Source organism: Papilio machaon, chromosome 4 (assembly GCF_912999745.1).
Source record: "Papilio machaon chromosome 4, ilPapMach1.1, whole genome shotgun sequence".
Lineage (NCBI taxonomy): Eukaryota > Metazoa > Arthropoda > Insecta > Lepidoptera > Papilionidae > Papilio > Papilio machaon.
The window spans coordinates 9,545,095-9,557,516 of record NC_059989.1 but is presented as its reverse complement, the minus strand read 5'-3'; the positions used below and the strand labels follow the sequence as shown (position 1 = coordinate 9,557,516).

At 33.8% G+C, this 12,422-nt stretch overlaps 1 protein-coding gene across 1 annotated transcript in view; it reads right to left on the bottom strand.

Annotated features, from left to right (window-relative positions):
- The window catches only part of LOC106716301 (TNF receptor-associated factor 4), a 59,100-nt gene that overhangs the window by 38,557 nt on the left and 8,121 nt on the right, over nucleotides 1-12,422 (bottom strand). The window contains exon 2 of the mRNA XM_014509801.2: nucleotides 12,354-12,405. Coding sequence (XP_014365287.1) covers nucleotides 12,354-12,405 — 52 coding nt within the window. The remainder of the gene's footprint in view (nucleotides 1-12,353; nucleotides 12,406-12,422) is intronic.

Sequence of the window (12,422 nt, the reverse complement as noted above, 5' to 3'; positions counted from 1 at the left end):
AAATGATAATCACAAAGAGTGTAATTTAAATGTTCTGAGTATTGTTTTGTTTTGATTGTGATTATATCTGCCGCTTTGACATCCAGATGTACCAAACATTTTGTTACTAAAAGGATACAGTTGAAGTATTTGAATTTAATATGGCAAATTAATTAATTAGTAGGTTATTAACCTTTATGAAACTATAACTGATAATAAAACAAGATAGAGTTTTGTGTATGAGTCATCCATCATTCATACACGATTCTTGAGAAATGTACTTCATTAATTAACTTGTATTGACTGTTACAAATAAATATCCCTGTCTACCAAAGATGGTCACCCTGGTATCATATCGGGAGGTCTTGTCGGCGCAATTGACCAACTTCAAGCGAATCCGATATAGTGAAATATTTGTCTGTCTATGTGTCGGCTCTGCCGGGTGCCGAGTGCCGGGTGAAGGGTCCCACAGCTTCTTAGTAATGAAACTGTTTGCGCGTTCGTCGAAAGCTTTTAACAAGATCGAAGCCGACATTTTATCATAATAGAACAAATAATTAGATAAAATGTTCACAGTTTTTTTTTCTTTTTAAGGTGAAAGGTATGAGTAACGGTAAGGTAACAATGTATTTGTAACCAATGTGTAATGGTCAAAGATAGTATAAGACAGTATAGGTCTTACTAGAGTTTGCAATAAACCTGAATAACTTCGCATGAAAAAAGATTCACAGACATTCAAAACTTAATTAAAACAGTTCAAAATTTAATACACCCTGTATAAAATTTTGAATTTTTAAATGTAGTACAGGGTGTATTACATTTTGAACATCCTTAAACCGTAACATTAACAATGTTAAAAATGGCTTCTTTACTCTTTTATTTATTACAATAAGTACACAGGACATGTGAGAAAATGGGAGAATTATTCCTTTGATAACAACACAATTACCCCAACTTATGTATTTATGATCCGTTCTAACAAATGAAACCTTTATTTATACTACACAGGAGTACTGTATTGTTTGTAGACAGGTTAATTTTACCTGACTTTTGCCTTCCATCCATAAATAGTCCGGTTTGAAAGGCGATATACTATTCTAACGGATTGCGTTTAAACATTATTGTTTTCTTTTCGGTCAAATGTAATTGTTCGTAACTGCCGTTTGTGACGTAACTAACCGATACTTCACGCTCACGTGATTATGATACAGCAGGGAGTTAAAAGATTCTGTTGTATTTTGTTTTGTGAAAATTTGTCACGCTGAAGGACTCAAAATTGATTATAATTCGATAAGGTGCAAAGTGTGTGACGGTAAAACGTTCTCATTGTTTGGTTTTTATTTTAAATAACTTCACTAGGAGCTTGATTTTTTTTTAGGGACTATATTATTCTTGTTATTGTGTTATTTGTATTTTTTTATATTTATAACTACTGGATAGATATTTGCTTCTGTTCTTCAAAAATAAATGTAAGTTAATATTAATTTTCCATATAACAAATTACTATAAAGTATATGAAAAGATAAAAAAAACATGCTCTTTCTATGTATATCTTTGTTTATCTTTCCTCGGCTAGTTAAATACATCAGAATATAAATTCAAATCTCATGTCATTAAATCCTGGGAAAACAAATCTTTACCCGAAGTTGCCCTTTATAGTTGCCGATAAACGTCGTAATGTGTACCAATGTATTAGATAACAATATTTGTCAATTCTCACGATACGCCCATATAATTCTAGTTCCGTGCCTGTCGGATTTTCATCGTATCGAATCGGTAACATACTCGAATCGGTAAAGTACTCGGATCGTTTGAACGGACACCAGTCTTAATCGGTTCGTTTGCATCAAGTTACCACTATTTTCAATTCAGCAAGGTCGTGCATTCGCCTCGCTTGAATACTCAAATAAGAACCCCAAACAAACTAAATAAGCCTGTTTAATTTAAGCTTGTCTTATAAAGGTAAGGTAACGATAGTTCAAGATATACTGGTTTTTATTTGACACAAAAAAGTTGTGATTGTAATAATTATTGTAAATATTGAGAGGTGTACGCAAGAGATGATACTTTTTAATGTAGAACATAAAAGAATTAAGCTTTTTTACCAATTAACGTTTCTTTTTTTGGAATAAAAGCTTACTTAACAGATTTGACTTGCAACTTTGTAACCTACATCCAGTCTTATACTGTATTGACAGATTTATTATAACAACATTAAGGGGTCTGTGTCGTCAGGTATATAGCCTAGGTCGTCGCAAGGTCGCAGTTGCAAAAACACGTTGCAACATGTCCGTCGAATCCTGTTAAAGTTGTCGATAGGGTTGTCACCTCTAAGGGGTTTGCATTGAACATATTATAACTAAGGGATATGACGTTGTCTTATTATCAGAGTGGCGTAAAATTGTGGGTATTGGATTAGGTTTTTTCGTCGTCTGCCAAGGAGTCAAGGATTCAGATGTCACTGGTGATATTGTCAGTCGGCAGCCCTAGTTGTCAACCAGTTTCTTAAAGCATCGCTACAAAAATGTCTTGGGCTATATGTCTAGCTATTATTTATCACGTTAGGCCAAATGTTAAATCTTATTGCATATCCATTTACACAAAAAACAAATTACACAAATGAAGATACTCATTATTTGAAAATAACCCTTAGAATACTTAGTTCTCATTTCCACTAAAGTAAAGGTGAATTTACATTATCGTAACGCTTCGATAAAATTAAATGTTTTCTCTAATTTACCTAAAAGAAAGAAGCAGCGATGAAAGAATCTTTTTGTACTTTAATAATGGAATCTCTGATTTAATATTATAATTTAACTTAGTTATAAATTTTCTTGGAACAACATAAATCAACAGGCAGTAAATAAAATCATTCGCCTGAGATTCAAAAATCTTGTATCGTGTTACTGAGAAGAACCGAAACGAATCCAGTGAAATTTGTCACCGAATTGACCCAAATAGTGGCAACAAAGAATATCAGGTTATTTGTGACTGGATTCTAATTATATTTTGTAACAGAAAGGCAATCGAAAGTTGTTTTAACTTTTAAAAACGTGATACGCTTGTCAGTTTTTGTTTACCGTGATCATTGTTAGTAATGATAACGGATTTTTAAATAAAAAGTCAAATAGTTTGTAATTTTGTTAAACGATAACAATTATGAAAATCTGTAATAAAAAAAAACTCATTCAAAATCAGTGGCTTCTATTCATAAGGTTTAAAATCGTATAAACATTATAAATTAAACAATCATTATTAGTACCATAAATCACCGTAACGACTGTTGAGAGTCGAGCTGTATATGCGAAGGATTATGGAACGTCGGAACAAACACTTCCTAATTACTAACTAAGCTGAGGTGATGTGCGATCTGGATTAGGACAGTATATATACAAACGTCGTTATCATAAATATGCTTTTCTTAACAAAATATTTAAAGCCGTTCAAAATATATTTACTACAATTAAAATTTATCATGATAGACGCCTTTACAACGTAACACACGTCAGATTCGTCAACTACTAACAAATATAAATATGCATTTAGTAATGCGATTCGGCCTAAAAGATGAAAATCATATTTCGTACACAGTTATCTGTAGTTGAGTACGGTAATGTTATCTATTTCTCGGGGGAATTTAACTAAATTACAAAATAATTTTAAATTAATGTAACGATAATGTTTGGCATACAATCTTTCCTCCGTTCGCTTCAAGGTCACTACGCACGCCATCTGCTGACTGGTCAACCGATGTTCAATAATCAAATGTAAATTGATCAAAAGTCTTATAATTTAAAAGTTAAATATATGTGGTATCCGCAGCAGCTGTTCAGCGCTGGTTTGTTCTCAATCTGGTCGAAAAGGAAGCTGCAGGTGACGTGAGCACGCGGCACACTGCGGGCGGTTTAAAATATTACACGTTAAGTATACCAGACAATTCTGAACAAGATAGTTGGCACTTATGTAGTACAGCAAAAAGTTATTGTAAAGTAAACAAAAAATTCTGACAATATGCATATATTTTTAATTTTTTTTTTTTTTTAAGGAATCTATATTAATTAATTCCCATGTTTATGTTAAAAATAAGTTTACATGATAAACCTTGAAAGCAAAGCGTGCGTTTATTACCTCGCCAGCCATAATACAAATAAAAGCTTACAGTCATGGAATGTTCAAAAATTAACTCAGTATTATTTAAGTTAAAGCATTGAATGCACACGTGCGGACGTGGCGTGCACCTTGCGCGCAGCTGTCGCTGTCGGCGCAGCTGTCCCGCGCCGGCGCAGGCGTAGAGGCGCAAAAGGCTACTAAAATCTCGCCTCACAACCTCCGCAAACACCTTTATGTTTTTATAACATGAGACACTTTCCTACAATTCTTTGCCATTTATATTATCTACGTAAGCTATTGAAAAGTAAACAAAAAAGGCCTACTTTTCGTAGACTAGGCACTCAAAACTTATGTATTGGTTAGACCAAGTTTTAGTCAAACATAAATTTACAATCTAAGCTGAGTTTAGATACAATAAGGCTGACATCTTAGTGACATAAAGCATAGGAGTTTAATTGCAATCAATTTATATTCATTTATATTAAATTTTGAAGTCTGAAAATCTACAGCTAGAATCATTCAAAAAAATATATTCAACATAAATGTCGAAGGCAAATGACGGCAACTCAAAATTCAATTGAATAATGCATCGCGGTCTATGTTGGGTGGTAGGGGAATGTCGACTGACATCGCGCCGAGGTCAAACCATTAAAATTTTGTTATATATTTTAACACAGCATTTTAAAGCATTGTATTTGATACAATGCTTTAAAATGCTGTGTTACCGTAACACTCAGGACATAATTTCCTATTAAATCACTGCCTTTCAAAACTCATTCAGATATAGAACTTATAGCTGTTTAGCAAACTTTGTGTCAGTTACGTTGATTATTCGTACATGATAGTTACTTACATTTTGTCTCAACATGTCTGAAGGTAAAACTACAGTTAGACAGTGTTCTATCACGACTAAACCCGAGAGTTATTAAACAACGTTGGAAAAGAGGAGACAACAAGTTTCCTAGATGTTGTTATAGTTTAGAACATCACTTGTTTATTATTTAAATCAACAAAACTTCTGGAATTTACAACTTTGTACTCTACGTCCACTATTGCCCAACAAATACTGATACTGTTCGTTAAATATCTTTTTATTGCCCTAGAAATTCCAACGTAAGTGCATACGCTTTAGAACCATCAATATTATAAACTGTGCAATCAACTCTAAGTTCTTTGATAGACGTGGCATTTCTTTTTTATCTGTGGACATTAATATACTTTCATCTCAAGCTGTTTCATATTTACGTTCATTTTTTATGGCCACATATTAACTGGCCCTCTATAAATCAAAACCTCCAAACAATACAACTTGGAAATATCTAAAGGAATCTATCACATTGTCACATAATGTTTTATTCTTTATGAGTAGGTTATCCATCATTTTTTATTTGTGCAGAATGTCCTGTCCTAACAAAATTATTTTCTAATTTAGAAAAAGATTGTTTTACGAAATAGTAATGTCCTTTTTATTTTAAACTATACAGGAAGAAATTTTTCACAGAATGAATGTGGATGGTAATAAAGAGGTACTAGAGGAAGACCAAAGAAAGTATGGATGGATTGTGTGAAAGAGGATGTACATACGAAAGTAGTGGGTGAATTCAGATATGACGGCTGATGGAAATGTATGGAAGAATAGTTGGTACATACTGTGCCGAACCTCCATAAGGATAAGAGCAGGTTGATGATGACGCGAAGAAAGTTTTCACAGCAGTATGTGTTGTCTCAGTTATTTTTATTTACAACAATAATTAATTGGTAACAAAATATTTCTCACAATAACAATTGAATTTTGATTTAGGCGAAGTCAAATTATGAATTTTATTAAGTATCCTAAAATAAATGATTTGATGGATAACCTACCGATAGTTATCTGTGGTAATCATAATCTATCCAGCGGGCGCTGTGACGCGCATCTAGCGCCTTCGCTCCTGATAAAAATGGCTGCCGTGTCAAAGGCTTTGTTGCTCGGGAACAATCCGACAGGACGCGGGAATAAATATTCGGGTGATTCTTCAACTTTATTTTTAAAGTATTTTTCGTTGCTCATTTTACGATTTGATTAAAACAGTTTTAAAACAAAAATTAAGTCATGGTTATTTTGTTCACAAATTTACCTAACTTTTTGTTAAAACTTGTAAATTTCTTCATTATTATGAAATAATAATATTAGGTCCTTACATATGAAATTGGCGTTTTTCGTACTGGCCACTTTAATCACGAATTTCTCCTCTTTGGTAAGGAATTCCAAATTCAAATTTGTACAGCTATAGACTCATGTATTTGTGGTTCGATGACCGTCATTCATTTGTTTTTTTTCTTCTGTTTTTTTCTGTTTGCGTCACTCATTTTACAAAATGGAAAACTTAAAATATCGCATTATTTACGAGTACGAGTTCCGCCGTGGCACTAGTGCTGCGGAAACGACTCGAAGGGTGAATGATGTGTATGGCGGTCGTGTTGCAAAAGAAAACACAGTTCGTTTTTGGTTCCAACGTTTTCGTTCTGGAAATTTCGATCTGCAGAACAAGCCCCGTGGACGGCCTGAGACTCAAGTTGATAATGAAGAGTTGAAGGCTATTGTGGAAGCGGATCCATCGCAAACCACGTCCGAGTTAGCTGCAGGCTGCGATGTTAGTGATAAAACTGTTTTAATTCACTTGAAGCAAATTGGGAAGATTAAAAAGCTTGAAAGGTGGGTACCTCACGAATTGACTGAAGCAAACCGGCAAACGCGCGTCGACTGTTGCGTTACATTACTAAACCGGCACAATAATGAAGGTATTTTAAACCGAATCATTACCTGTGATGAAAAATGGGTTCTTTACGATAATCGGAAGCGCTCAGCGCAATGGTTGGATCCTGGCCAGCCAGCCAAATCCTGCCCCAAGCGAAAATTAACCCCAAAAAAGTTACTTGTAAGCGTTTGGTGGACTAGTGCCGGTATTGTTCATTACAGTTTTCTCAAATCTGGCCAGACTATTACGGCTGATGTCTATTGTCAGCAATTGCAAACCATGATGGAAAAGCTAGCGGCTAAACAACCTAGGCTGGTCAATCGCTCCACGCCACTGCTGCTTCACGACAACGCTAGACCACACACTGCGCAACAGACGGCTACTAAAATAGAAGATCTTCAATTGGAAAGTCTAAGACATCCTCCGTACTCTCCGGACCTTGCTCCAACAGATTACCATTTTTTTCGAAATTTGGATAACTTCTTGCAAGGGAAAAAATTCAACTCCGATGGGGCAGTCCAAATCGCCTTCAAAGATTTTATTGATTCCCATCCGATTGGTTTTTTTAGTAAAGGGATCAATGAACTACCTATGAGATGGCAAAAGTGCATAGAAAATAATGGTTCATACTTTGATTAATTAAATATATTATATTAAAAAATTTTCGACTTTTTGTTCCTCCCATACAAAACGCCAATTTCATATGTAAGGACCTAATATATGAATATATATGAATATGGTAACAGTACCAGGTAGCCAAAAAGGAAAAAATTGGTGCCTCGAGCCTACGACAATCGATCACAAATAAAAATCCACACCACAGTCATCAAAAAGTTTAAAAAAAAAAACAAAATTTTAAAGAAAATTTTTTATCAAGTTGTTATTTTAACACTATTTGAATCAATCAAGTTCGGAAAGCACTTGAATTGCAGAATAGCCCATAAGATGTAATCTTCATAAGAGATTTAAGACGCGTGACCTATGACAGCTGGTGATTTACATTCGATACAGTAACGTCCGAGTCCGTGCCTATGCCGGCCCTGTCTGTGCTCTACACAACACAAACAGATGCTCTACATAACAAAGGCATTGATGGAATTCCTGATAACATCTACCATCTCAAACTTCATCTTGACGTCAATATAATTAAACAAAGGAATTGATATATTTTAAATATTATTAAAATTACCATAATTGTATATCTATTTTGTCTGGTTTAATATTGTCATTTTCGATTTACAAAAACATCTCTTAGTAACTAAAATTCAAAAATTAATCTTACTTATATTATAAATGCGAATGTTTAGATGGATGTTTGTTTGAAGGTATCTCTGGAACTGCTCAACGGATCTTGATGAAATTTAGCACAGATATAGAACATAGTCTGGGAGAACACATAGGCTACTTATTATGTTTTTTATTCCGCGCGAACATAGTCGCGAAGACATCTAGTAATTGATAATACGGACAAGGGAAAAATAAGTTCCATATATAAGAAATAATTTATTCTTTTCTCATGTACCACGACAATTATGTTAAATAAAAATTTAACCATAAAATCTATATGAAAACACTAGTTAAAGATCTCACGCATATATATATCTAAATAACAATAAAATCTATGAATAGAAGTAACCGGATCCGAACCAGCGACTATACAAAAGATAACCGAAATAATTCTATCTCTATTCACCCCTTTCACAATACAGACTTAGATAATGATAGCGTCTGTCACAACCCTTTATCTGTCAACGATCCCTCAGAAAAAAAAGGAAGATTGGATATTAAAATAAAAATAAAGTAATTGAGAATTCATAATGAATTATTTTTTTTAAAACAAAAAGTACTTAAAAATAGTGTTTTTTTTCATACAACACACGAGAATAATTCCTATCAAAACTTAAAAAAAAAGAACTTACAAGTTTTAATTTTCGGTGTCATTGGTACGGGAGGTCAATAGATCACATAATATTTAAAAACAGATATTATCTGTAGTCCATAGAGCATAGAGTCATTATCACATGCATCTACTATCCTTTGTGTACTATGGCTTTAAATTTAATATTAATCTAGCATGGGAACACATCAGGTCGACGACCGTCGTTTAAAAGGGTCCCAATTTGAATATATTCATGGGTCCACTATTATAAGAGATCTATTCGAGCGGACATTTTGTGTAAAGGAGCTGTAAACAATTATGTGGCGTGTGATGGATTGAACGAGGGTCTCTCAAGATGAATATTTATTTTGAAAATGTTAGCTTTATTAGTTTTATTATTTTCATTGCTTAATTCAATCATCTTACTCTTTCTTACCCGTTTACAGTTTTTAACTTTGAATCAAAAACCCTACCCCATATAAGCCACCTTGAAAATTAACTTCAATTCTTCCAGTTATTCAATTATTTCAAATATTCAAATTAGTAATTGATTCACGAAATATATGTAACTCCCATCATAATTTTATTGCACCTGGCTTCATACATACATTATTAACGTCATTTAAACTTGACTAATCCATATCAAAGTTCTTATGACCGTAAACTTTATCACAGAGCGGTGTACACTCACACAATCACTATCTTACGTTTTCTCACGTTAAGAATGTCTGTTTGTCATAAACTGAGCGCATAAAGGTCAATGAACAAGTTACGTCGTAATAGATAACTTTGTAAAGAAGGGATTTTTAGTAATTACTTAACCTGTAACTTTAGAGTGGATATATAATTATTTTAGAATACTGAATTAATAGGTTGTTATATCAATTTTCTTCAATAGGGTTTTAATCGATAAATATTTGTATGACTTTTGCTTTGAATTTTCTTTTCTATGTGCAATTAGGGTTGCCCGGTCGCCAAACCCAATAGCCGGACAGACCAGCCAGTTTGGCCGGACATTTGAGTAGAAAGGCCAGACACGCCCGTCTGTCGACTCTCATCATCTGCGCTCGGCCACTCTCGTTTGCGAAATGTAAAAAGCCAAAAAAAAGCCGGACAACCGATTATTTTGGCCGGACACGCATTCAAAAAGCCTAGCTATGTCCGGCTTTATCCGGACGCCTGGCAACGCTATGTGCAATACAGCTAATTATATTAATTTGATACAAAATTGTTTCGGATATAAAAATAATGAGGATATTCCATCTACGGGCATTGTTGTCGTGCTCAAGACTTATATAAGAATTACATGTCGATGAAAAGAGTTATATCTATTATCTTAAGAGATGAAACTCTTTTCGTAGCATATATTTTAGAATCAAGTATCAATAGAATCGAGATACTCAACAAGGTGTAGCAAACGTGTCAATTCCTGCCAGTGTTTCTCACGGCTGCGCACGCGCACCGGTGCACGGCAACCGCTTACATATGAGTAGAACAGACATTGACAATTCAAAATAATCGTATTTCAAGTGAGCTTAAAAAAATATTTAGTCAAACGAACTCTTTGTTTTATTGCGATGGTTTAGTGTCATTGAATAATATTAAAACCTAATAATAATTTATTCTAATTTTTAAATTTATTACTAATTGCAACTTGTATTTTATTTATAAAATAAAAGGGAAAAATAAAAAATAATCTTTCCAGGTCCTCTAAAAATTCTCAAATCAATTTCCGAACCTACTGTGTTAATATTTTTAATATCCCTTAAATGATTTTTTAAAACTCATAAAACAATAACAGGAACGTCCGCGTCACTCGTAAGCACAAAATGTCAGAAAGAGACAGACGTATTTATAAAAGCTCATTAGAGGGGGACGGCATGCGACCGGTTAGCATTGCAAGGCCGTGCGAGGTGAGTGACACCGATGCTTTTCGCCTGCCGCGTGACAATTCGCTGTTTTTGTTTAGCAGCTTGATTTTTTGTTGGACTTGAATACTTAATCGCACTAAATGTCAAAGGTAATAGACTCTAGATCTAATAATGCGCATTGTATGGCAATTTCTGTGAGATCTATAATGTAAAGGAGTGGTACACTGCTGTGTTACTAACATTGCAGAGTAATTACAACCACAGTACGAGAGATTTCATTTGTGGGTTAAACTAACGTAATAATAGAATATAAAATGACTTAAATTTAGATGGACCTGAAACGAGTTTTTCGTGAAGATGTATTTAACGAGGTTATAACCAATACAAAATTAATATACTCTTCTAATATTACATTGGGTATGTAGCTTTTGAAAAACCATAACTAGGATATATTTTATTAACTCAAAAGCTTTTATTAAATACTTCATATTTAATCTGTGTGGTGGTAATATTTTAGGTGTTGTTACAGTAAAATTCCTTGAACATTGAAAAAAGTAAGATTGCGTGTGTAGCGGCCATAGGCAACAGGAAACTGGGATGGTCAATTGATAAATGCCGTTGTATATGCGGGGCCGCGCAAAAAGCGTGCACGAATCATTTAATTGTTGTTATGACTAATTTGATTACGACTCCCTCGAAGTCGCGGCCTCGACGTAACTTCAATGTCGAACGTCTAACTTCTATGTTTCCGAAACGTTTTTGATGAATCAGTTTTTTATAAGTGTATACAGAAATGGACCTCGAATTTAAAAGACATAACGAAATTAATTTCAATTGTAATCAAGCTATGATTATAAAATCCTGATCACAAATAAAAATAATTCCTTAATTACGTTTTTTTATTTTTATTTTGATTTAAAAGTAAGTGTAAGTGATCAGTAATTAAGCATTTTATACCAATTTCATTTATAAGTATCAGGCTTCTTCGTAACTTTTACAAAGTCTTGACCTAAGGCGTGTGCACACGTGCTCCATGTCAAATTTAATTGCCAAAGAAACTCGCGGAATTCGAAAGGCATCCGATAAACTTGGATACGAGATATGCCACTAATGTGACACTGCCCTTACTGGTATTTCAAATTGTCATTTATTATGATTGATTTGTGTCCAAGACTCAAAAAATATGTAATTATTGGTGTCTAATAATAATTTAATTGTGAATATAAATCTAAGGAGGCATATACGTTGTCTCCATTCAAATAAATTGTATTCAGCTATTATAAGCTAAACGGAAGCAATACTTTATTGTCTAAATCACCACAATTGTTTTAACAGCCAAGTCGAAGATACCTTTAAGAAGTTACGATGTCATAAAATGTCGACCCAAAATGCATGTGATTGTGGCCCTTCGTTTTTATTACTATCGTAACAACGCCATCTCGCGGCAGCTGTTCAAACCACTTGTATTTCTGGGCCACCCACGACTTTATTGAATTTTGAACGAACGACAACGTCAACAGGTGAGAAATATTTACCTTGGCAGGTAATGTTGTGGTTATAGAACACAGCACAGCGCCATCTATTGCGCTCATTAGACATAATAGATGTGTATAACTGGCGCACTCTACAAAATTAAAAGTGAATGATCTGGAAAGCGAATTAAGTTTTTTTACATGAATTAATTTAATGAAAGCTTTATTCTTTATGTCATGTCATAAATATTGAATTATAATAAAATTATGTTTAAGTTTAATTAAATAAATACAAAAATCTTACCTTTGCGTAATCGACGGGAGAAGCATTTACTGGACAAGTGAACAAGCCCTCGCTGGAACAAAGAAAAAT